At 41.9% G+C, this 27,170-nt stretch overlaps 1 protein-coding gene across 1 annotated transcript in view; it reads left to right on the forward strand.

The window, feature by feature from the left end:
* The first annotated feature begins 462 nt into the window (after positions 1-462).
* Positions 463-27,170, forward strand: part of DRAM1 (DNA damage regulated autophagy modulator 1) — a 45,849-nt gene continuing 19,141 nt past the window's right edge. The window contains exons 1-2 of the mRNA XM_036866569.1: positions 463-802; positions 25,633-25,700. Of these exons, the coding sequence (XP_036722464.1) occupies positions 672-802; positions 25,633-25,700 (199 nt within the window). The 5' untranslated portion in view covers positions 463-671. The remainder of the gene's footprint in view (positions 803-25,632; positions 25,701-27,170) is intronic.

The raw sequence follows: 27,170 nt of genomic DNA on the forward strand, positions 1-27,170 counted from the left end.
GAACACTTCTGCCCGGACCCCTGCAGCCGGGGCAGCAGCAGCCGTCGCAGCGCGGCGGGATGGGGTGGATGTCACCACGCGCCGGCGGCGAGACCACAGAGAGGAAGCTGTCGGGGTTCGAGGCCCGGCACCCCGGAAACCCCGAGGGAAAGAGGGGCCGGGAGGCGTTGACCCGTTTCCCCGGAGTTGCGCAAGAGCAAGGGCGGCCTGGCAGGCTGGGACCGTCTGGGCGGGCATTCCCGCCGCGGCCCCCACCCGGAGGCCGAACCAAAAGCGAAAGGAGCCGGGCCCCCCCACCCCCACCCCCACCCCCACCCCGCGGCCCCGCAGCCCCGCAGCCCCGGCGTCGCGTTCGCGGGGAGGTCGCCGCGCGCCTGCAAGTCGGCTTTGTGACTTCACTCGTTTCGCAACAAGCCCGGGCAGCCCGCGCCCCACCCACCCCCGGGCCGCCGCCTCGCCGCCCGCCGCCTCGCTCCGCTCTCCGCGCTTCCCCTCCCTCCGGGGCCGGGCCTGCCCCGCCGTCGCGGAGCCTCCCGCCCGGCTGCCCGTGGCTGTTCGCGCCGTGGCCGCCGCCGCGCCGCGGGTCAGCACGTGTGCGGCCCCCGCCTCCCAGCAGCGCGGAACTCCCGTTCCGACCCCGCAGAGCGCAGCGCCCTCCTGGCGGCGGCGCGATGCTGTGCTTCCTGAGGGGAATGGCCTTCATCCCCTTCCTCCTGGTGACCTGGTCGTCCGCCGCCTTCATCGTCTCCTACGTGGTCGCCGTGCTCTCCGGGCACGTCAACCCCTTCCTCCCCTACATCAGGTGAGGAGCCGGGTGGGAGGCAGGACGCGGGACGGGGCAGAGGCACCGCGGGGGAGCACTGCTGATGCGGAGGGAAGGGGTCCAGACCCAGCTGGGGCGTCTTGCGGAAAGATGGAGCACTGACGACCAGGAGGGGGTGCTCCTGGCAGTCCCGGGAGGTACAGGGAGGCAGGGGGTGGGAGCTGAGCAGTTCTGGTTTTACCCCCAGCACTGAGCAGAGTGGCATCAGGAGCCATCGAGGATGCACAGTAGAACTTTGAGACTGGGTATGGGACAGAATCTCTGGAAGACGCTTCTTTGGCGGTATTGGAACAAGGATGGATCCTGTTGGATGCCACTCATTGAGTGTGTAAGAGGCAGATCCAGGTGTACGCTAAAACAGCTCACGTATTTCACTCCTGCTTCCAACGTCCTCGTGAAGTGGCTGTCTGGCTCATTTTTCTTGCAAGGAAACTAAGTTTAAGCTGATGTTGAAATTCATCAGTGTGACACTGATGTCACAGCTAAGAAATGGTGGAAGCAGAACTCACACCCAGATTCATTCCCATGCCAGAAGCAACACCATGCTACTTTTGGTAGCGGTGTTTGGGAGCCACTTTAAGCTCTCTTGGGTGGAGCTGCCCAATATCCCTCTGGGTACTGGGCCTTCAAATTGTCAACAATTGGTGACATCTCTTGTGTTGTCATTATACCATTTTGTCTTTCATGAGTTTTGGCCTCTACCTTTAATTTTTTTTTTAAAAATAAATTTATTTATTTATTTATTTATGGCTGCATTGGGTCTTCATGGCTGCGCACAGGCTTTCTCTAGTCGTGGCGAGCGGAGGCTCCTCTTTGTTGCGGTGTGCGGGCTTCAGTAGTTGTGGCATGCGGGCTCAGTAGCTGTGGCTCGCGGGCTCTAGAGCGCAGGCTCAGTAGTTGTGGTGCACGGGCTTAGTTGCTCCGCGGGATGTGGGATCTTCCCAGACCAGGGCTCGAACCCGTGTCCCCTGCACTGGCAGGCGGATTCTTAACCACTGCGCCACCAGGGCCTCTACCTTTCTTGAGAGTCACTTTATCAGCGCCCAGGACACGCGTCTGGATCCTCTTAGTGTGGCTCCCAGCTCTGCGCCTTGACTGTGGTAATGGTGTTCCTTAAACATTGGAAGAATCCATCCTTATCCAAGTGGTGTGACCGCTCTGGGTCTGTATTGATTGGTGAGGGCATTATAAAGTTGGTGACACCCAAGGTTACTGCTTAATTATTGTAGGGTTTGTAGAGATTACAGAGATTGTAGGGCCTCTTCTTGCAGCCATTCTGCCTGGTGAGCAATGCTCTATAATCTTTTTTGTAGGCGAGGAAGGGGAAATGAAGTGAAGCAAGAGGGGACTAGAGTTTGAAGATGCAAGGAAGCAAGTGATATGCAGAATAGTACACAGAAGCAAATCTGTAGTAATGGTGGTGGTTTTGCCCACGCAAGATGAGGCATCCCATGCATCGAGGAGACTTTCCCATCAGGTGTGGTGCCCCTGCAGAAACCTCGGCTTGGTTTCTCATGGCTTGTCCCAAGTGCCATTGTCTTGCTTCTCTTGTATCTGAAGTGGGATAGATCCTCTTAGACTGAGGTAAAAAGCAAGAGTTCACTCCCTGTAATGCTTTTTATTGAGAAAATAGCAGCTGTGTTTGTTGCCAGTTTGAAGGTCAGAGGCAGGTAGTATTTGGTACACATTGGCTAGGCGATCAGAGGCAGGGTTTGAGTCTTTGTAGAGGTGTCTGATGTAGTTGTGATTAATATCACCTCCAGGTGAGCTATCAGACATTCAGAAATGGGGAAATGAGCTGACAGGACCAACCACTTGTAAGATGCTCAAATCACAGACATTCCAAGGAAGAGGTTTTAAATTTAGCAAGGAAAGGAAACTTTCAGGAAAAAGTGGAGGAACAGGAGAAAATGGCACGAGATTGTTCCCTTGTTGCCGGGAGCCTTCAGCCTACAAACACGTGATTGCTTGCCTAAGTGTGCCTGGGGCCTTTAGGTTGTCTGCTCTCTCTGCCTACATAAGTGGCTGGAGCACTGGATTGCCTCTGCCGCCTTCTAGAAAACTAAGTCACTGAGACCAGGGCAAGGGCAAGATTAGAAGGGCAAGTCTCTGGACGTGATGGGATTAACTCCAGATTTATCCATCTGGCCCAGACCGTACTTCTCTAACTCATCTCTGCTCTGATGCCTCCTCTTCTTCCTTACCCCCCACTCCCTCCACTTCCCTCCAGACTCCTTGGCCTCCTTCCTGGGTCTTGAGCATGTCAGGCACACCTCTTCCTCCTGGCCTCTGCACTGGCTATTACTCTGCCAGAATGTTCTTCCTCCAGATATCACCAGGCTTTCTTCCTTACCTCCTTCTTTGTTCAAATATTATCTCTGTGAGGCCTGCTCTGATGGCCCTATTTAACATTGCGCCCTAGTGCTCCTGACCCCCCCATCCAGTCTTGTTCTCCATAGCACCTATTACCTTCTAACAAACTATATGATTTACTTATTTATTATGCTGATCATCTGTTTTCCTTTGCTGGAATGTAACATCCATGAAGGCTCCTGATATTTGTTGAATTAATATTTCTTGGGTGCTCAACTGTGTGAGTATTGTTATTCTTCCCTCCAGGGCAGGGCAGAGCCCTTTAGGGAAGGCTCTAAAGGGAAGGCTCGGTAAAGTCACTGGTGGTTGGTCAGTGATCTGGACATATTTAGGGTGAGCACGCTTTTATGCGAAGGCATTGTTCAGCCAATCTGATGTTCTGATGTTTTTTAACAACGCTGAACACTTTAAATAAGAGCCATTGCATTTTACAATTTTGTTTATTTATTTATCTTCCAGTTTTATTGAGCTATGATTGACATACAGCACTGTATAAGTTAAAGGTGTACAGCATCATGAATTGACTTACATATGTCATGAAATGATCATCGCAATAAGTTTAGTGACTACCCATCATCTCATATAGATACAAAATAAAAGCAAAAGAAAATATTTTTTCCTTGTGATGAGAACTCTTAAGAATCACTCTCTTAACATACGGCAGTGTTCATTATGTTACTCATGTTGTACATGACATCCCTAGCACCTCCTTGTCTTACAGCTGGAAGTTGGTACCTTTTCGATACCTTCATGTAACGTCCCCTCTCCCCACCCCCACTTCTGGTAACCACAAATCTGATCTTTTTCTGTTTGTTTTGGAAGTATAATTGACCTACAACACTTTGTTAGTTCCTGGTATACAACATAGTGATTTGGTATCTTTGTACACTAAAAAATGATCACCACTAGCCATTGCATTTTAAATAAGATCCAGAACTGTGGAAGAACCTCTTTCCAGTAGGACAATCAGATTCAGCTTTCTTATAAGATATTTTCTGATAACATTGTTATTCCTCAGTATTTTGGACAAGTGGGCCTATAGCTCTTAGACATATGAAAATATGCTCAATCTCATGAATGGAATAAAAATTCAAATTAAAACTCATTTTTGGGAATTCCCTGGTGGTCCAGTGGTTAGGACTCCTGGCACTCACTGCCGAGGGCCTGGGTTTGATCCCTGGTTGGGGAACCAAAATCCCATAAGCTGCGCAGCCCGGCTGAAAACAAAACAAAAGAAAAATCTCACTTTTCATCTACTGGATTGGCAGAAACCCAAATGTTCGATAACACATTCTATTGGTGAGACTTTGGGGCAACAAGCTCCCGTACACTGCTGGTGGGAATGTAAAGTGATTCAATCTCTATGGAGGGACTTGGGCATTATTTATCAAAATGACACAATATCTAAAGTATATTCATAGCACGGCTTTTAATAACAAAAGGTTGGAAACAATACAAATGCCCATCAGTAGAGGACTGGCTTAATAAATGATTTACCCAAGAATATCTCAAACGAAAGCTCTTTTTACACAGAATACTCTCTTTAGAATTTCATTACATTGTTACATGGAAAAAAGCAAGATGCAAACAAAATATGCTACCATTGAGGAGGGGAATAATGTATATCTGTATTTGCTTGCATGAAGAAACTAATAAAAATGGTTTATCTGTGTATGATGGAGGGAGGTGGCCATGGTCAGCAAGACCCTAGCAGATGGAAAAAAAGGGTGGAAATAAGACTTTTCCTGCCACACTTTAAAAAAACTAATCTTTTAATTTTAAGATAATTATAGATTTACATGCAGTTATAAAAAAATAATACAGAAAGATCCCATGTATTTTTTTATCCAGTTTCTCCCAAAGGTAACATCTTCTAAACTTGGCATTAACTTTTTATATGAATTTATTTTTTAGGCAAATGGATGTTTCCTGTCAGAAAATTAAATTAGAAGCATGGGGATTCAAACAGCCACCAAATTTAGCAAGTTGGAATAACATAGTGTGATGTTTCTGTATTATGAAACCATTAATGCAAGGATGTGAAAACCAAGGACAAATAAAAATCAACCTCAAAGCATTAGTTTAGATTTTTACAGGGCCACGCTCATATTCTTTTTTTTTTTTTTAATTTTAGTTATTTATTTATTTTTGGCTGCATTGGGTCTTTGTTGCTGTGCGTGGGCTTTTCTTTAGTTACAGCGAGCGGGGGACACCCCTTGCCACGGTGTGTGGACTTCTCATTGCTGTGACTTCTCGTTGCGGAGCACGGGCTCTAGGCGTGTGGGCTTCAGTAGCTGCGGCACGTGGACTCAGTAGCTGCAGCTCTCGGGCTCTAGAGCGCAGGCCCAGCAGTTGTGGCGGACAGGCCCAGCAGTTGTGGCACACGGGCCCAGCCACTCTGCGGCATGTGGGATCCTCCCGGACCAGGGCTTGAACCTGCGTCCCCTGCATTGGCAGGCGGACTCCCAACCACTGTGCCACCAGGGAAGCCCCACGCTCATATTCTTAAGTACAATCATGCTTAATTTGTTATACTTTCTTAGGTTTCTTCTCTGACCAAATCCCTCAGGCTATCTTAAATCACCTTTACTTATCAAATGTTCCCAGCTGATAGCCTTTCTTTTTTTATATCTTCTTCTTTGGCTTGTGTCTCCTGCTTCCAGAATATTCTTTGGCCCTTTAGTTTTAAAGTTTTGCCAATTCTGCATCCCGGTTGCTTTTCATTAGCCTAGACTCACTTTTTTGTGAAATGCTGTTTGCTTGATGGCTTGTGATCTCTGGCCATCCCCACTGTTCCTCCTCATGACCACACATCCTGCTCAGTGACTGATGGCAGAAAACTGGGTCACCAAGAATTAAGCCCCTTAAAAGGGGGGACAAAATGGCATCGTGAACAAAGTTAAAAGCGGTTGGGGGCTTCCCTGGTGGTGCAGTGGTTGAGAATCTGCTTGCCAATGCAGGGGACACGGGTTTGAGCCCTGGTCCAGGAAGATCCCACATGCTGTGGAGCAACTAAGCCCGTGCGCCGCAACTACTGAGCCCGCATGCTGCAACTACTGAAGCCCGCGTGCCTAAAGCCCGTGCTCCGCAACAAGAGAAGCCACCGCAATGAGAAGCCCACGCACCGCAATGAAGAGTAGCCCCCGCTCGCCGCAACTAGAGAAAGCCTGCATGCAGCAACAAAGACTCAACACAGCCAAAAATAAAATTAATTAATTAATTAAAAAAAAAAAGAGGTTGGGTCTTTAACTCCAAAAATTAATCTAAAAATTATTTTATCTTTCATTTGGTTAACCATCACAAAATCTAGGTTATAATCACAACTATGTGCTATAATGAACAAAATTCATTAGAATGAACAAAATAAAATGAAAAGACAAAATTCCTATAATGAACAAAAATCTTAAAATGATTCAGGTGCTGATTTTTTAAGGGAGGGATACATACTTTTTCCAATACGGTTTTATGATTACAGGATGCAAAGTTCTTGATTTCACGTTTGTCTTTTTTTTTTTTTTTAATTATTTATTTATTTTTGGCTGCTTTGGGTCTTCGTTGCTTAGTTGTTCCGCTGCGTGTGGGATCTTCCCAGACCACGGCTCGAACCTGTGTCCCCTGCACTGGCAGGCAGATTCTTAACCACTGCACCACCAGGGAAGTCCCACGTTTGTCTTTTGAAGGGGGATAGGAAGAGATTTATTTTATGTTTTATGACTTCAGTTTTCCCAATGACCGTTGTTAATCTATGTGTAGGGATGTGATCTTGTTTATTGTCAGTCAGTTGCACAAAATGTAAGTAGAGATTCAGGGTTCACTGCTGCATCCCCAGTATGTATGACAGTGCCAGACACATAGTAGGTGCTTAGTAAATGCTGCGTGGATGCTGACTAAGATCATTTAGAGCAGAAGAGCCTGTTTTATTCATCTTTTCAGCCTCTCTTCAGTTGTTAGCTCATTCTGCCAGTGTTCACTGTTCATTAACTTTGGTTGTGATTCCAGCTGTTCTCCAGACCATTTCTGTTGACTTCATGAAAGTTTCCATGTTTTACAAGATTTGCACCCTCACTTTATAGTCAGTTTGACTGAAATTGTGAATATTTACAACATTGATAATCATACTGAGAGGGAACATAGTGTGGTAGGTAAGGGAATGATCCTGGAGCAGACAGCTTTGGTTCAAATACAAGTCCGCCATGTGCCCCAGCTGTGGGAGTTTGGATATGTGACTTGACTTCTCTCTGCTTCTCTGTGGGTTAATAATAGCACCTCCCTGATGTATTCCCATGTGAACTCACTTAGAACTCATCAACGCCTTGGTCAAGAACATAAGTTCTCTGTGAGCGTTTGCTACTAGTACTATCAAGAGACTGGTCCACATCGGTCTGGACAGATGCCAGTATTAAGTAGGAAAGGACATTTGGTTGAGGGCTAATTTTATAAGTAATCAGTCTGTGAATATAGCAGAAGCTTTCTTAACCAACCTTGACTTAATCCAATTGCTGTCTTAACTGATAATCTCATTCTCTGAAAAATACACTGATGGAGCTGGGGGTCCCTGGGAACCACTTCCAGTGGTGGCTGCGCTCTGAGCTGCTCTGAGCTGCTTGTTCTCTTCTCTCACCTGTTTCTTTGTCTGCTTGGCAAATGCCAGCTGTGTTGGTTCCCAAATGTGTTTATGCCAGTTGTATTTTCTTTACTGTAATTGTTTTAACTCAATATACAGAAACTGTTGGTCTGTGATGCAGAAAGATAGTTGTAATTTCTGAGAGAACTCGGTTGAATGCTTTGGAAAGATTCAAGAGACGAGTTGTCAAAACTTGCAGTCTATTTAGTACTTGTTATGACAAATGTAAAGATTTACAAAAACTGATGAAAAACTAGAAGGATTCTGAACTGAAATTGTTTCAAAAGTGTATTTAAGATTTCCCTCCACTTTTTTTTTAAACATTTATGCAGTTTCTTTTTTTAAAAATTAATTAATTTATTTTTGGCTGAGTTGGGTCTTCGTTGCTGCACGCGGGCTTTTCTCTAGTTGTGGCGAGCGGGGGCTACTCTTCATTGCGGTGCGCAGGCTTCTCATTGCGGTGGCTTCTCTTGTTGCGGAGCACGGGCTCTAGGCGCCCGGGCTTCAGTAGTTGTGGCTCGCGGGCTCTAGAGCACAGGCTCAGTAGTTGTGGCGCTCGGGCTTAGTTGCTCCGCGGCATGTGGGATCTTCCCAGACCAGGGCTCGAACCCGTGTCCCCTGCATTGGCAGGCGATTCTTAACCACTGCGCCACCAGGGAAGCCCTCTATCCACTTTAAAGACACCAAAACTGGAAATGAGATGATTCAGAGTAGATGTGGTTTTTATGCCAGGAGGACATACAGTGGACTCGTACTCATGTAACAGCCTTGGCCCACATCAACACGTAGGCAAATGAATGTATGTACATTTGTATATTTGTGGTGTGTACATATCCATATAATTTTTATTATTTTTTTTAGTTGAAGTGTAGTTGATTTACAATGTTGTGTTAGTTTCAGGTGTATAGGAAAGTGGTTCAGTTATACATATACCTATATCTCTATTTTTCAGATTCTTTTCCATTATAGGTTATTATTATAAGATATTAAATACAGTTCCTTGTGCTATACAGTAGATCCTTGTTATTTATCTATTTTATATATATTAGTGTGTATCTGTTCACCCCAAACTCCTAATTTATCCCTCGCCCCCCGAATCCATATAATTTTTGATGGCTTCCTGCTTAAACCAACTCTTTTGATTACTAACTACACTGAATTTCAGGCAATGGTGAATTTTGCTTCCCTGTTCAGCTGCAACAATGGGATTCAGGATAATAAATAATAGGATAATGAGGTCTCTGTGTATAGAGTCACATATTCTGACATGATGTTAATGACATTTCAGTCTTTACAGTGCAGTGATTATTACCTCACAGTATCTCTAAGCCACAGTATCATAAGGACAAAAAGGCAGGGATGCCATTTAAAACTTTGAGCTAGAAAAGTGTTATCCTTGAAATGATAATTTATAGCTTAATATTTTTGTCAAAAAGCATTGCCCAAATTAGTTAATTCTACAAAAAAAAACACAGTAAGAACATTGAAGATCCTAAACTTTTGCAGCTTGTAGCATTGTTTGGCTTCTGAGCCAACTGTAAATATATATAAGTTCTCCTCCATTTAAAGTTTTCATTGTCATTTAATTGCATAAAATACTTATTTTTCTCACTGACTTAAACTTGTGAATGTTTTTCTTCTGCTAGTCCTACCTTTTTTTAAAAATTTATTTATTTATTTTGGCTACACTGGGTCTTTGTTGCTGCACGCGGGGCTTTCTCTAGTTGCGGTGAGCGGGGGCTACTCTTCGTTGCGTTGCGCGGGCTTCTCATTGCAGTGGCTTCTCTTGTTGTGTGCAGAGCACAGGCTCTAGGCACGCGGGCTTCAGTAGTTGTGGCATGTGGGCTCAGTAGTTGTGGCTCGCAGGCTCTAGAGCACAGTCTCAGTAGTTATGGCGCATGGGCTTAGTTGCTCCGAGGCATGTGGGATCTTCCCGGACCAGGGCTCGAACCCGTGTCCCCTGCATTGGCAGGCGGATTCTTAACCACTGCGCCACCAGGGAAGCCCTAGTCCTACTTTTTAAAAGGCAGTAGAGTATCGGTGAGAAGTCTTGATGCAGGGCTGACCATTTTTAAACTTAAGTGCTCAATTTCAACTTAAAAAAGAGTGCTCCACTGAACAGTCCTCTTTCCCTGACAGTAATTGCATTTCAGTCCATAAAGAACATGCATTGTAGAGTCATAGCATGCCAAGGACAACTTACTAAGGTAATGGCTGCAGGAGGGATCACTGTTGTGAACCCGGTTGTAAGATAAACAGTTCTGTAAACTCACATGGAAATGATATGTTATCATAAAAAGAAACAATATAGCACAGCAGAGGAGAGTTCGAAACTGTGTCCATTGAAATTAGACAGCTCTAGATGCATGGCTTGGCTTCCCCATTTACTATCTCTGTGAGCTTGGGCAAGTTTCTTTTCTAAGACTCAGTTTCTTCATCTTTAAGATGACGATAAGTACTCTCCTTATAATATTCTGAAGACCAAATAAGATGAAGGCAAGTGTAAGTGCTGAGGAAATGTTTTTTTCCTTTTGTAATATTAGCAGCGATAGTCCAAGCAGGGATTGTGTTTTTAGAGACTCCCCTCAGAAAAAATTTCGGAATCTGACCTCTTATGCCTCCCTCTTCATTACCATTCTGGTCCAAGCCACTGTCCTCTCTTGATAAACTACTGAAATCACTTCCTAAGTCTCCCTGGTCCACGCCTGCCCCTCCATAGTCTTTTTGCAACATCCTTTAAAAACATCAATCAACTTCATATCACTTCCCTGCTCTCAGCCCTCAGCGGCTTCCCATCACGTTTAGAGTAACAGTCGGAGTCCTTATCATGACCCACGGGGCTCTCCATGACCCCCTCGCCCATGTGCACACAGGTCCTTGCTTACTCCCCTCCAGCCACGCGTCCTTCCTTGCAGTTGCTCTAATATATTGCCACCTTCTGGCCTTTGACTTGGCTCTTCCCTCTGCTTGTAATTTTCCTGGCCCAAACATTCATTCAGCTCTCTGTTCAAGGACCCTCCCCAGATTACCCTGTCTCGAGTGGGTGGCTCATCTGTCTCTCTCTGTCCTCGTATCCAGCTTGCCTCTTCTGCACAGCATTCATCACTCCTAGACGATTAAAAAAAATTTTTTTTTAAATTTATTTATTTTTGGCTGCATTGGGTCTTCGTTGCTGTACGAGGGCTTCTCATTGCGGTGGCTTCTCATTGCCGTGGCTTCTCTTGTTGCAGAGCACGGGCTCTAGGTGCGCGGGCTTCAGTAGTTGTGGCACGCGGGCTTCGTTACTCCGCGGCATGTGGGATCTTCCTAGACCAGGGTTCGTACCCGTGTCCCCTGCATTGGCAGGCAGATTCTTCACCACTGCGCCACCAGGGAAGTCCCACTCCTAGACGATTTTTATTGCCCCCCACAGAATGTAATTCCACAAAGAAGGGGCTTTTTCTGTTTTACTTACCACTGCATTCACCCTGCTACAAAATTGCCTGTTACATAGAAGGCAATCAGTAACTATATATTGAATCAATGAATCTTTGAATTTTTTTGTTAGATACTAAGCTTCTTGAAGGTAGTGAATTACCTTTTCATCTTTGTATCCTCATCACCCGACACAATTCCCAACACATAGGAGATGCTTAACAGTATTTTTAAAATTTTTTTTTACACTGAATTTAAAATTTATTTCATTATGGATACAAACATTGAAACTTTTCTTTCACAAGTCTTTAAGGACAACTTAATCTTGCTATTCTATTCATGAAACTAATAGCTGTTTTAAGATAACAATAATTTGATTTTCTGATTAATAAATTAATGTAGGTATTTAAGAAATTAATTTCCTCTAAACAATCAACTTTGATTACAAAAATCTTTAGTTAAATTTTCTTAAAATGTCAAAACTACATGGAAGTAGTTTGACCTAGCGATGGCAGACCAGCTTGTTTCTCACTAAACTTCCTTTTTTAAATTTTTAAAATTAATTTTTATTGGAGTATAGCTGTTTTACAATGTTGTTTAACAGTATTTTAAAAATGTTGTATGAGTGAACAAAGAGGGAACTTGGGTTGATAGAGGGCAATTGCATGTGAATAGAGTGAGAAAAGAGCAAGTTGTTTGTATTTATGACTAGGATATTCTATTTAAATTTAAAACTAGTTGAATATAATATTGTAGATCAACCACACCTCAAAAAAAATAGTTGATATAGCTATAGGGTACCTCCCACTCTAGAATAATCACTGAGTGAAGCTGCCAAAAAGTTAGCCCTAATAATTTAAAGTAATAAAATGGAATGACTTTTTTTTTTTTTTTTTTGGCCACGTGGCTTGTGGGATATTAGTTCCCCAGCCAGGGATTGAACCCTGGCCACGGCAGTGAAAGCACCTAGTCCTAACCACTGGACAACCAGGGAATTCCCTGGAATGACTTTTTATTATCATACTTATTTATTTTAAACAATATATTTAAATATGAAGACAAAGGAAGTAATGGTCTCCTTATACGGGTGCATTAAGTGTTTTTTGGTTCTGGGTCCTGAATAATCTTACAAGCAATGGGCCTAGGATTTTAGGACAGTCTAATAAACCTGTTTGGGCATGCAGATAATTTTGCATACTGCCAGCATCTCAGTCCCCCCAGTAAACCGTGACCCCAGGCTTTAGAGTAATGGAATCACGTGTATCCAATGATTTAAAGAACAGTATTCGACCAAGCTTATATTATCATGCATGTCTTTTTTTTTTTAATTTTTGAATTTTATTTTATTTATACAGCAGGTTCTTACTAGTTATCCATTTTATACACATCAGTGTGTACATATCAATCCCAATCTCCCAATTCATCACATCACCCCCCACCCCACCCCCCTGCTGCTTTCCCCCCTTGGTGTCCGTATGTTTGTTCTCTGCATCTGTGTCTCTATTTTAGTCCTGCAAACTGGTTCATCTGTACCGTTTTTCTAGGTTCCACATATATGCGTTAATATACAATTTTTGCTTTTCTCTTTCTGACTTACTTCACTCTGGATGACAGTCTCTAGGTCCATCCACATCTCTACAAATGACCCAATTTTGTTCCTTTTTATGGCTGAGTAATATTCCATTGTATATATGTGCCACATCTTCTTTATCCATTCATCTGTCGATGGGCATTTAGGTTGCTTCCATGACCTGGCTATTGTAAATAGCGCTGCAATGAACATTGGGGTGCATGTGTCTTTTTGAATTATGGTTTTCTCTGGGTACATGCCCAGTAGTGGGATTGCTGGGTCATATGGTAGTTCTGTTTTTAGTTTTTTAAGGAACCTCCATACTGTTCTCCATAGTGGCAGTATCAATTTACATTCCCACCAACAGTGCAAGAGGGTTCCCTTTTCTCCACACCCTCTCCAGCATTTGTTGTTTGTAGATTTTCTGATGATGCCCATTCTAACTGGTGTGAGGTGATACCTCATTGTAGTTTTGATTTGCATTTCTCTAATACTTAGTGATGTTGAGCAGCTTTTCATGTGCTTCTTGGCCATCTGTATGTCTTCTTTGGAGAAATGTCTATTTAGGTCTTCTGCCCATTTTTGGATTGGGTAGTTTGTTTCTTTAATATTGAGCTGCATGAGCTGTTTATATATTTTGGATATTAATCCTTTGTCAGTTGATTCGTTTGCAAATACTTTCTCCCATTCTGAGGGTTGTCTTTTCATCTTGCTTGTAGTTTCCTTTGCTTTGCAAAAGCATTTAATTTTCATTAGGTCCCATTTGTTTATTTTTGTTTTATTTCCATTACTCTAGGAGGTGGATCAAAAAAGATCTTGCTGCGATTTATGTCAAAGAGTGCTCTTCCTATGCTTTCCTCTAAGAGTTTTATAGTGTCCGGTCTTACATTTAGGTCTCTAATCCATTTTGAGTTTATTTTTGTGTATGGTGTTAGGGAGTGTTCTAATTTCATTCTTTTACATGTAGCTGTCCAGTTTTCCCAGTACCACTTATTGAAGAGGCTGTCCTTTCTCCATTGTATATTCTTGCCTCCTTTGTCATAGATTAGTTGACCATAGGTGCGTGGGTTTATCTCTGGGCTTTCTATCCTGTTCCATTGATCTATATTTCTGTTTTTGTGCCAGTACCATATTGTCTTGATTACTGTAGCTTTGTAGTATAGTCTGATGTCAGGGAGTCTGATTCCTCCAGCTCCGTTTTTTTCCTTCAAGACTGCTTTGGTGGGACTTCACTGGTGGCACAGTGGTTAAGAATCCGCCTGCCAATGTAGGGGACACGGGTTCAAGCCCTGGTCCGGGAAGATCCTACATGCTGCGGAGCAACTAAGCCTGTGTGCCACAACTACTGAGCCTGTGCTCTAGAGCCCACAAGCCACAACCACTGAGCCTGCATGCCACAACTACTGCAGCCCACGTGCCTAGAGCCCATGCTCCAGAACAAGAGAAGCCACTGCAATGAGAAGCCCACACATCGCAACAAGGAGTAGCCCCCACTCACCGCAACTAGAGAAAGCCTGCGCACAGCAACGAAGACCCAATGCAGCCAAAAAATAAATAAATAAATAAATAAATTTATTAAAAATAAAAAAGAAAGTTAAAAAAAAAGTGCTTTGGCTGTTCGGGGTCTTTTGTGTCTCCATACAAATTTTAAGATTTTTTGTTCTAGTTCTGTAAAAAATGCCACTGGTAATTTGATAGGGATTGCATTGAATCTGTAGAATGCTTTGGGTAGTATAGTCATTTTCACAATATTGATTCTTCCAATCGAAGAACATGGTATATCTCTCCATCTGTTTGTGTCATCTTTGATTTCTTTCATCAGTGTCTCATAGTTTTCTGAGTACAGGTCTTTTACCTCCTTAGGTAGGTTTATTCCTAGGTATTTTATTCTTTTTGTTGCAGTGGTGAATGGGATTGTTTCCTTAAGTTTTCTTTCTGATCTTTCGTTGTTAATGTATAGGAATGCAAGAGATTTCTGTGCATTAATTTTGCATCTGTAAATTTATCAAATTCATTGATTAGCTCTAGTAGTTTTCTGGTGGCATCTTTAGGATTCTCTATGTATAGTATCATGTCATCTGCAAACAGTGAGAGTTTTACGTCCTCTTTTCCAGTTTGGATTCCTTTTATTTCTTTTTCTTCTCTGATTGCCGTGGCTAGGACTTCCAAAACTATGTTGAATAATAGTGGTGAGAGTGGACATCCTTGTTCTGTTCCTGATCATAGAGGAAATGCTTTCAGTTTTTCACCATTGAGAATGATGTTTGCTGTGGGTTTGTCATATATGGCTTTTATTATGTTGAGGTAGTTTCCCTCTATGCCCACTTTCTGGAGAGTTTTTATCATAAATGGGTGTTGAATTTTGTCAAAAGCTTTTTCTGCATCTATTGAGATGATCATATGGTTTTTCTTCTTCAATTTGTTAATATGGTGTATCACATTGATTGATTTGCGTATATTGAAGAATCCTTGCATCCCTGGGATAAATCCCACTTGATCATGGTGTATGATCCTTTTAACGTGTTGTTGGATTCTGTTTGCTAGTATTTTGTTCAGGATTTTTGCATCTATATTCATCAGTGATATTGGTCTGTAATTTTCTTTTTTTGTAGTATCTTTGTCTGGTTTTGGTATCAGGGTGATGGTGGCCTCATAGAATGAGTTTGGGAGTGTTCCTTCCTCTGCAATTTTTTGGAAGCATTTGAGAAGGTTGGGTGTTAGCTCTTCTCTAAATGTTTCATAGAATTCACCCGTGAAGCCATCTGGTCCTGGACTTTTGTTTGTTGGAATATTTTTAATCACAGTTTCAATTTCATTACTTGTGATTCGTCTTTTCATATTTTCTATTTCTTCCTGGTTCAGTCTTGGAAGTTTATACCTTTCTAAGAATTTGTCCATTTCTTCCAGGTTGTCCATTTTATTGGCATAGAGTTGCTTGTAGTAGTCTCTTAGGACGCTTTGTATTTCTGCGATGTCCATTGTAACTTCTTCTTTTTCATTTCTAATTTTATTGATTTGAGTCTTCTCCCTCTTTTTCTGATGAGTCTGGCTAATGGTTTATCAGTTTTGTTTAACTTCTCAAAGAACCAGCTTTTAGTTTTATTGATGTATGCTATTGCTATCTTTGTTTCTATTTCATTTATTTCTGCTCTGATCTTTATGATTTCTTTCCTTCTGCTAACTTTGGGTTTTGTTTGTTCTTCTTTCTCTAGTTCCTTTAGGTGTAAGGTTTGAGATTTTTTGATTTTGAGATTTGAAAATTTGAGATTTTTCTTGTTTCTTGAGGTAGGCTTGTATTGCTATAAACTTCCCTCTTAGAACTGCTTTTGCTGCATCCCGTAGGTTTTGGATTGCCGTGTTTTCATTGTCATTTGTCTCTAGGTATTTTTTGATTTCCTCTTTGATTTCTTCAGTGATCTCTTGGTTATTTAGTAACGTATTGTTTAGCCTCTATGTGTTTGTGTTTTTTACATTTTTTCCCCTGTAGTTGATTTCTAATCTCATAGCGTTGTGGTCAGAAAAGATGCTTGATATGATTTCAATTTTCTTAAATTAACCAAGGCTTGATTTGTGACCCAAGATGTGATCTATCCTGGAGAATATTCCGTGTGCACTTGAGAAGTGTAATCTGCTGTTTTTTGGATGGAATGTCCTATAAATATCAATTAAATCTATCTGGTCTATTGTGTCATTTAAAGCTTGTGTTTCCTTATTAATTTTCTGTCTGCATGATCTGTCCATTGGTGTAAGTGAGGTGTTAAAGTCCCCCACTATTATTCTGTTACTGTCGATTTCCTCTTTTATAACTGTTAGCAGTTGCCTTATGTATTGAGGTGCTCCTATGTGTTGGGTGCATATATATCTATAATTATTATGTCTTCTTCTTGGATTGATCCCTTGATCATCCAAGGTAGTGTCCTTCCTGGTCTCTTGTAATATTCTTTATTTTAAAGTCTGTTTTATCTGATATGAGTATTGCTACTCCAGCTTCCTTTTGATTTCCATTTGCATGGAATATCTTTTTCCATCCCCTCACTTTCAGTCTGTATGTGTCCCTAGGTCTGAAGTGGGTCTCTTGTAGACAGCATATAGATGGGTCTTGTTTTCGTATCCATTCAGCGAGCCTGTGTCTTTTGGTTGGAGCATTTAATCCATTCACGTTTAAGGTAATTATTGATATGTATGTTCCTATTACCATTTTCTTAATTGTTTTGGGTTTGTTTTTGTAGCTCCTTTTCTTCTCTTGTGTTTCCCACTTAGAGAAGTTCCTTTAGCATTTGTTGTAGAGCTGGTTTGGTGGTGCTGTATTCTCTTAGCTTTTGTTTGTCTGTAAAGCTTTTGATTTCTCCATTGAATCTGAATGAGATCCTTGCCGGGTAGAGTAATCTTGGTTGTATGTTCTTCCCTTTCATCACTTTAAGTATATCATGCCACTCCCTTCTGGCTTGTAGAGTTTCTGCTGAGAAATCAGCTGTTAACCTTATGGGAGTTCCCTTGTATGTTATTTGGCATTTTTCCCTTGCTGCTTTCAATAATTTTTCTTTGCCTTTAATTTTTGCCAATTTGATTACTATGTGTCTTGGCGTGTTTCTCCTTGGGTTTATCCTGTATGGAACTTGCTGCACTTCCTGGACTTGGGTGGCTATTTCCTTTCCCACAACAGGGAAGTTTTCAACGATAATCTCTTCAAATATTTTCTCTGGTCCTTTCTCTCTCTCTTCTCCTTCTGGCACCCCTATAATGCGAATGTTGTTGTGTTTAATGTTGTCCCAGAGGTCTCTTAGGCTGTCTTCATTCCTTTTTATTCTTTTTTCTTTATTCTGTTCCACAGCAGTGAATTCCACCATTCTGTCTTCCAGGTCACTTATCCGTTCTTCTGCCTCAGTTATTCTGCTATTGACTCCTTCTAGTGTATTTTTCATTTCAGTTATTGTATTGTTCATCTCTGTTTGTTCTTTAATTCTTCTAGGTCTTTGTTAAACATTTCTTGCATCTTCTCGGTCTTGCCTCCATTCTTTTTCTGAGGTCCTGATCATCTTCACTATCATTTTTCTGAATTCTTTTTCTGGAAGGTTTCCTATCTCCACTTCATTCAGTTGTTTTTCTGAGGTTTTATCTTGTTCCTTCATCTGGTACATAGCCCTCTGAGTTTTTATTCTGTCTTTCTGTGAATGTGTTTTTCCTTCCACAGGCCGCAGAATTGTTGTTCTTCTTGCTTCTGCTGTCTGCCCTCTGGTGGATGAGGCTATCTAAGAGGCTTGTGCAAGCTTCCTGATGGGAGGGACTGGTGGTGGGTAGAGCTGACTGTTGCTCTGGTGGGCAGAGCTCAGTAAAACTTTAATCTGCTTGTCTGCTGATGGGTGGGACTGGGTTCCCTCCCTGTTGGTTGTTTGGCCTGAGGCAACCCAGCACTGGAGCCTACCCGGCTCTTGGTGGAGCTAATGGTGGACTCTGGGAGGGCTCAAGCCAAGGAGTACTTCCCAGAACTTCTGCTGCCAGTGTCCTTGTCCTCATGGTGAGCCACAGCCACCCCCCACCTCTGCAGGAGGCCCTCCAACACTAGCAGGTTGGTCTGGTTCAGTCTCCTGTGGGGTCACTGCTCCTTCCTCTGGAGTCACTGCTCCTTCCCCTGGGTCCTGATGCACACACTACTTTGTGTGTGCCCTCCAAGAGTGGAGTCTCTGTTTCCCCCAGTCTTGTCAAAGTCCTGCAATCAAATCCCACTGGCATTCAAAGTCTGATTCTCTAGGAATTCCTCCTCCCGTTGCCGGACCCCCAGGTTGGGAAGCCTGACGTGGGGCTCAGAACCTTCACTCCAGTGGGTGGACTTCTGTGGTATAATTGTTCTCCAGTCTGTGAGTCACCCACCCAGCAGTTATGGGATTTGATTTTATTGTGATTGCACCCCTTCTACCATCGCATTGCAGTTTCTCCTTTGTCTTTGGATGTGGGGTATCTTTTTTGGTGAGTTCCAGTGTCTTCCTGTTGATGATTGCTCAGCAGTTAGTTGTGATTCCGGTGCTCTCGCAAGAGGGAGTGAGCACACGTCCCTCTACTCCACCATCTTGAACCAATGCACGTCTTATTTGTATTGTTTTTATCCCTTTGAGCACCAAGTGATTATGAAGTGGCTTAACATCATAAATTAGTTCGGAGAAAGGTGTTAGATAAACAGCTTGGAATTTTCCGTGATGAACAAAACTTGTAGAAATCTAAACACAGTAAATATAGTTGTAAACTGATTTCCTAGCCTCAACAGCTTCTAAGCCACATGCAAATGAACAGTTAGTTCCTATCCCCCTGTACGGTTTCCAGGAAGTGCCTCATTTAGTAGGAGGCAAGTGAGGAGGTGGATGGATCTGGGCCAGGGCTTTAAGCCATGTGATACAGAATGATGTCCTGGGAGTTGGGTAAGGGGACTACTTCTGCCAAATTGGGAGGCAAATGCTTTGGCATGGCACTCATTCACCATTTTCCTGAATCAGGTGCCCAAGTACAGCTGTGCCAACCAAATCCTACTACCTCTGCCTTTGCACAATATGATCATTTACTGTGAGCTTAAAAATCGTAAAATAAAAAGAGGCTACCAACAGGTTCCCTTGGTACCCCCTTGGTGTTATGCTCATCTGGATTCCAGTGTCAGGTGGAAGATGTGATACAGTATTTACTTATGATGTAAAATAATAGCTTGGAGACCAAAAGAAAGACTGAAAAGAACACTTTAAGGTAACAGAGGCTCTCATATATATATATATATATATATATATATGAAAAAATATATACATATATTATTTTTAAAGAAAAGCACTTGTTAACATTTAAGAATCTCCCTCCATGTGACTTCAAGCTACCAGGACAGAGCCTCTCCCCCACCCTGCCCCCCAGCACACACACACACACACACACACACACACACACACACACACCCTTAATATTCTCCTCAGGTCTTCTGCTGAAGAATTTAACCTTCATGACAATGTTACCCCAAAAAGTGGGTTCACCTCTTGGTAGGTGTCAAGCCAGAAGACACAACCAAGCCAAACAATGGAAGAAGGAAGGATATATTACTTGCAGCAAGTAAGGAGAACACCAGGGATCTTTCCCAAAGCAGAGTCTCCCCAAACAGCAACACTGGGGATGCTTTAAGCTAGGTTACCTGCATACTCATGAAGGGGCTTGAACAGAGGAGAATTCAGCATAGAATTGGGGCAAAGGTCGACAATGTCAAAGCTTTAGTCAGTTGATGTCACGAGGATCAGAAAAGGTCAACATTTTCATCCCTTAGGTTCCAGTCGATCTGGTGGATGAGCCCGCCAGAGGGGTTTAAATTCTGTGAAACAGTTCCAGAAAGTGCTTCAGGCTAATCTTTACCATTGAAACAGAACTGGGAGTCTTTACAACTGATTTATTGTCTTTGCTATTGTTACTCACCTTGTTTGGTAACAGTTGTTTGTTCCTTTGTTCCCTTAAGATCATTACTGCTGAGACCTGTTCAAGGGCAAGCATTGCAGCCAGGCTTAGATCACCAAATGGTTTAGGGCTAAATGGCTTCTCTAATGTCAAAAAGCTATATCTGGTTCTTTTCCTCCAGGGCCCCCCTACCCTATCTATCTGCTTACAATGACAGACTGCTTTGGGAACTTTCTCTTCCCCAGAACTGCCTGATCACACCACATCAATGATCGGAGCACCTCCAGTTTGTTTTTGGTAGCATTTCCCCCGTGTCTGCTCACTGGTCAAGGTCCACAGTTTATCATGGTTCACAGTGGGGCAGAAGCTCCGATTCCTCTTTTAAGTGGTGATGCCTCATTCCAACTTTCACAAAGTAACCTGGGTGATATTTGTCAAAGCTGATCCTGTGGTGATGGATGCCATCCGTGTTACCCAGGCCTCCGGGTGCTTCTGACGTTTGATGATGCAGCCATGGCATGACTGCATGGCACGTGGCCCCTAAGTGTCTGGGTCTTCCTTAGTCAGCATGGCATGTCAGTGGCTGAGATGAAAGAGGGAGTCTTCCGTTTGTATTAATGATAGTAGGCAACCACTACTATCCTTAAAAGTTCTTAGAAGTGGCCACAGTTTCATTTTCTGCTTGGAAAGTTTTCTTTCTTTTTTCTTTTCTTTTCTTTTTTTTTTGGCTGCTGCAAGCTGCATGGCTTGCAGGATCTTAGTTCCCTGACCAGGGACTGAACCCATGGCCTCAGCAGTGAAAGCACAGAGTCCTAACCACTGGACCATCAGGGAATTCCCTGGAAAGTTTTCTTGAAATACTCTTTTTCTTTTTAAATTTTATACAAAATTTTATTGACGTATAGTTGATTTACAATGTTGTGTTAATTTCAGCTGTACAGCAAAGTGATTCAGTTATACATATATATATATACACACACACACATTCTTTTTCATATTCTTTTCCAGCATGGTTTATCACAGGATATTGAATATACTTCCCTGTGCTATATGGTAGGACTTCGTCGTTTATCTCTTGAAATTTTTTAAAAAATTAATTTGTTTATTTTATTTATTTATTTTTGGCTGCGTTGGGTCTTCTTTGCTGCACGCGGGCTTTCTCTAGTTGCTCCGTGGCATGTGGGATCTTCCTGGACCAGGGCTCGAACCCATGTCCCCTGCATTGGCAGGCAGATTCTTAACCACTGCGCCACCAGGGAAGCCCCCCTCTTGAAATATTCTTAAGCAAAATTTCACCAAATGGGGGACTTCCCTGGTGTCCAGTGATAAAGACTCCACGCTCCCAATGCAGGGGGCCTGGGTTCGATATTCAGTGAGGGAATTGGATCCTGCATGCTGCAACTGAGACCCGGCGCAGCCAAATAAATAAATAATTAATTAATTAATTTTTAAAAAATCACCAAATGTAGTTTAGGTACCAGTTTGTCACTTACTGGAAATAAATCACACACTGACCATTCTTACCTGATAAATAGGGGAATTTGTGACTCAGATTGTATCTAACACATGGTAGGTGTCCCATAAATATTTTGTTGATGAGTGGATAAAGTTTATGGTTATTTTTGCAGCCAAATAAAAATTTTTTAAAAGATGATTTCATTTAATCAAACAACTGGTTATGAATGCAGTGTATTCATATTTTCCCCAGTGTTTGTAGTATTGATGTTTCCTATGTTGTAGCGCCAAGTGTAGGAATGTAGGCCCATTGGTACTCATGCATTGATGGTGGGTGTTATAGACTGAGTAATCCTGAAAGAAAATCAGACCATGGTGGTGAATAATTGTCAAAGGTGGTTTTTTTTAAAAATTTATTTTATTTATTTATTTATTTTTGGCTGCGTTGGCTCTTGGTGCGCGCGGGCTTTCTCTAGTTGTGGTGAGTGGGGGCTACTCTTTGTTGCGGTGCACGGGCTTCTCATTGTGGTGGCCTCTCTTGTTGCAGAGCACGGGCTCTAGGCACGCGGGCTTCCGTAGCTGTGGCTTGTGGGCTCTAGAGCGCAGGCTCAGTAGTTGTGGCGCACGGGCCCAGTTGCTCTGTGGCATGTGGGATCCTCCCGGACCAGGGCTCAAACCCGTGTCCCCTGCATTAGCAGGCAGATTCTTAACCACTGTGCCACCAGGGAAGCCCAAAGGTGTTTTCTTCTTATTATTATTTTTAATTTTTTAAAAAAAATTTTTATTGAAATATAGTTGATTTACAATGTAGTATTAGTTTCCAGTTTATTCTTTTTTTTCTTTTAACATCTTCATTGGAGTATAATTGCTTTACAATGGTGTATTAGTTTCTGCTTTATAACAAAGTGAATCAGCTATACATATACATATATCCCCATATCTCTTCCCTCTTGCGTCTCCCTCCCACCCTCCCTATCCCACCCCTCTAGGTGGTCACAAAGCACAGAGCTGATCTCCCTGTGCTATGCAGCTGCTTCCCACTAGCTATCAGGTTTACATTTGGTAGTGTATATATGTTCATGCCACTCTCTCACTTTGTCCCAGCTTACCCTTCCCCCTCCCCGTGTCCTCAAGTCCATTCTCTACGTCTGCGTCTTTATTCCTTTCCTGCTCCTCAGTTCTTCAGAACCATTTTTCAAAGGTGTTTTATTACTAAATTATGGCATCTGAGAAGCTATGAGGTCATAACCTACTTTACACCTTCCTGGTATACAACTAAGGCATGATGAGCCAACTGTGTGCATTTTTTCCCAACTCCTTGTTCAGTGACCAGCATTTTGGTAGCTTGAATTTTGACATATTGGGAATATTTATAGCATGGAAATTGGCCTGTGTTACCAATCAGGTTCCCTCTAGAGCTGCTTGTTAAGCATTTACCAGCACATCTGTGCTCACTCTCCTCCCCCAGTCATTCTTCTAATTGCTTTGTTCCTTGCCTGCTGTTAGAGCACAGAGGAGGCAGGAAAGCAGAGTCAGACACATAGATGGAATGTAGATTCCCTCCATTTGATAGCACTGGGACCTGGAACAAGTTATATAACCTCTCCAATACCCAGTTTCCTCCTTAATAAAGTGGGGTTGGTCATAGGCCCACCTCAGGGTTGAGAGGATGAAACGAAATGATGCATGGTGAGCACCTAGCAGTGCCTGGTACATGGCAAGTGTTCAAAAAGTAATGTCTACTGCCAGTCCTGATAGTCATTCATTCAACAAATGCATATGAAAAGGCTGTTTGCAAAGCACTTTTGATTCTGCCTGTATGGGGTTTTTTTTGTGTTTGTTTGTTTTTGTTTTTGTTTTTGACCTCGCTGTGTGGCTTGTGGGATCTTTGTTTTGTTCCCTGACCAGGGATCTAATCCAGGCTCATGGCAGTGAAAGCATGGAGTCCTCACCACCGGACTGCCAGGGAATTCCCAGATTCTGCCTGTATGGTTTTAAATGTACAGATAAGCAAGAATAAAATATCACTCTGAAATTCTGAGCTTTTGAATCGCATGTTTGATGTCATGTGGACTGCATACCTGGGCCCTTGAAATATGTCCTGGTTTGCTCTCCCTGGACAGATCGTTCCCAAGTCTGGTCATCTTCTCATCTCCTGTTAGAGCACCTTTGTCCCCCCACCTACCTACCCCCCTGAATATCCTCCTCACTTCTCCACAACCAACAATCTTCCTGGCACGTGGCAGATTCCTCTCAGACCTGTGCCAACAAGTACTCTTGCATGAGTCATCAGGTAGCTGCTTTTTTATACCCTGAGGTCAAGAATAGAAGGCTTCCTTTCCCTGTGAGAATTTTCTGGCAAAAGTGCTGCCCGAGGGCACACATAAGCTGTCTCCACCAGCTGTTTCCATCACTGGTTCCCGTGCCCTCCTCGCCCATTCAGGACGATGTTGTGCTCAGAAGGGCATCCCACATGTCGGGCAGCCTTCATCTCAACATCCCTTTAGTGAGAAAAAAAATTATTTGTAGGAAAAATGGTAATGTTAAATTCTAAACCCTTCAGATTCTTACAGGTACAGATGACACTGAGATTGAAGTAATTGGGACTAGAGGAATTTGTGGGAAGCGGGGACATTAACCGCTTCATACTCTTCAAATATTAAGTGTTCACAAAGCTTAAAGACTCCTGCTTCCTGCACACACAGGCTTCCTGTGGAATTTTTCAAACACTTTGAAGTGCATCTTTTCAACTTGATCCATTTTTCAGTACTTAAATTTCAGAGCTGTTTTAAAACGTGGAAACACTCAAGACAAGTACGAGTTGTTTCATATTGGGAACGCCTTTGCCATCAGTTTGAAACTGTGCTTTATGCAAGCAGCTTGAGAGTATAAAAATGTAAACCTTGGCATTGATGAATAGAAGCCAGCACATGTCAAATGCTACATTCCAGCTCATTGAATTAATTAATTGATAGACTGCATCTGAAATATGTCTCATAGAAGCTATTTTTCTGTTAAAATAATTTATCACCATGAGTAATACCCTTGATACCCTATTTCCATAAAGTACTGATAGGCATCAATAATATTTGTTGCTCAGCCTTCCATCATATTTTCAGCAGTGTAAATTCTTATGCATAAATCATATTGTTAAAAATTAAAATGATGTGTTTATGTATATTTAATATTCAAATAGTAGACTTTTCAAACATGATTTTAAACCAGGTTTTTTTTTTTCCCCCCAAAAGAGTCTCACTCAATTCCTCATCAAGAATGAACACACACATCAGATTTTTCAGGTGGGATCATCTGAAAAACACCACCACCATTCACTTTAAATATTTCCTCACATAGTGTTGTCAATTATACTTCAAACCAAACAAACATACAAACAAACTCATAGAAAAAGAGACCAGACTTGTGGTTCTCAGAGGCCAGGGTTGAGGAAGAGGAGGATTGGAGGATGGTGGTCAAATAGCACAAACTTCCAGTTAGAATATAAATAAGTACTAGGGAGGTAATGTACAACATGGGTAATATAATTAACACTGCTGTATGTTATATATGAAAGTTGTTAAGAAAGTAAATCCTAAGAGTTCTCATCATAACAAAAAAAGTTCTCAAAAAAATTTGTATCTGAGAGGATGGATGTTCACGAAACTTACTGTGATAATCATTTCATGATGTCTGTAAGTCAAATCATTATGCTGCACACCTTAAACTTATACAGTGCTGTTTGTTAATTATATATCAATAAAACTGGGGAAAAAAAGAAAAAATAGTTTCTAATTTTTCAGAGCCTAAATTGAAAATACTTTAGAACAAAATCAGGTCAAATCTTTGGAATTCAAAGTGGCCGAACACCCAGAAGGGACACAATATAATACCTGCCAATTACATGCCTGCCCAGAGGGCTAAACTGAATTCCTTTTTACTAATTTGTACATGTCTTCTCTTTCTCAGTGATACAGGAACAACACCTCCAGAGAGTGGTATTTTTGGATTTATGATAAACTTCTCTGCATTTCTTGGTAAGTACACAATAATTATTATAAATAAATTAAAAATTACCAATCTCACCTGAAGTAAAATGTTACGGTTTATGTATCATTTTTATTATTTTGTTTTTAGTTTTATTATCTTTGCTATTGTTTTCTTTGTTTCTATTTCATTTATTTTTGCTCTGATCTTTATGATTTCTTTCTTTCTGCTAACTTTGGGTTTTGTTTGTTCTTCTTTCTCTAGTTCCTTTAGGTGTAAGGTTAGATTGTTTATTTGAGATTTTTCTTGTTTCTTGAGGTAGGCTTGTATTGCTATAAACTTCCCTCTTAGAACTGCTTTTGCTGCATCCCATAGGTTTTGGATCATTGTGTTTTCATTGTATTTTGTCTCTAGGTATTTTTTGATTTCCTCTTTGATTTCTTCAGTGACCTCTTGGTTATTTAGTAACATATTGTTTAGCCTCCATGTGTTTGTGTTTTTTACATTTTTTTCCCTGTAGTTGATTTCTAATCTCATAGCGTTGTGGTCAGAAAAGATGCTTGATATGATTTCAATTTTCTTAAATTAACCGAGGCTTGATTTGTGACCCAAGATGTGATCTATCCTGGAAAATGTTCCGTGTGCACTTGAGAAGAAAGTGTAATCTGCTGTTTTTGGATGGAATGTCCTATAAATATCAATTAAATCTATCTGGTCTGTTGTGTCATTTAAAGCTTGTGTTTCCTTATTAATTTTCTGTCTGGATGATCTGTCCATTGGTGTAAGTGAGGTGTTAAAGTCCCCCACTATTATTGTGTTACTGTCGATTTCCTCTTTTATAGCTGTTAGCAGTTGCCTTATGTATTGAGGTGCTCCTATGTGTTGGGTTCATATATATTTATAATTGTTATGTCTTCTTCTTGGATTGATCCCTTGATCATCCAAGGTAGTGTCCTTCCTTGTCTCTTGTAACATTCTTTATTTTAAAGTCTGTTTTATCTGAAATGAGTATTGCTACTCCAGCTTCCTTTTGATTTGCATTTGCATGAATATCTTTTTCCATCCCCTCACTTTCAGTCTGTATGTGTCCCTAGGTCTGAAGTGGGTCTCTTGTAGACAGCATATATATGGGTCTCGTTTTCGTATCCATTCAGCAAGCCTGTGTCTTTTGGTTGGAGCATTTAATCCATTCACATTTAAGGTAATTATTGATACGTATGTTCCTATTACCATTTTCTTAATTGTTTTGGGTTTGTTTTTGTAGGTCCTTTTCTTCTCTTGTGTTTCCCACTTAGAGAAGTTCCTTTAGCATTTGTTGTAGAGCTGGTTTGGTGGTGCTGAATTCTCTTAGCTTTTGCTTGTCTGTTAAGCTTTTGATTTCTCCATCTAATCTGAATGAGATCCTTGCTGGGTAGAGTAATCTTGGTTGTAGATTCTTCCCTTTCATCACTTTAAATATATCATGCCACTCCCTTCTGGATTGTAGAGTTTCTGCTGAGAAATCAGCTGTTAACCTTATG

The sequence above is a fragment of the Balaenoptera musculus genome, chromosome 10, assembly GCF_009873245.2.
Source record: "Balaenoptera musculus isolate JJ_BM4_2016_0621 chromosome 10, mBalMus1.pri.v3, whole genome shotgun sequence".
Lineage (NCBI taxonomy): Eukaryota > Metazoa > Chordata > Mammalia > Artiodactyla > Balaenopteridae > Balaenoptera > Balaenoptera musculus.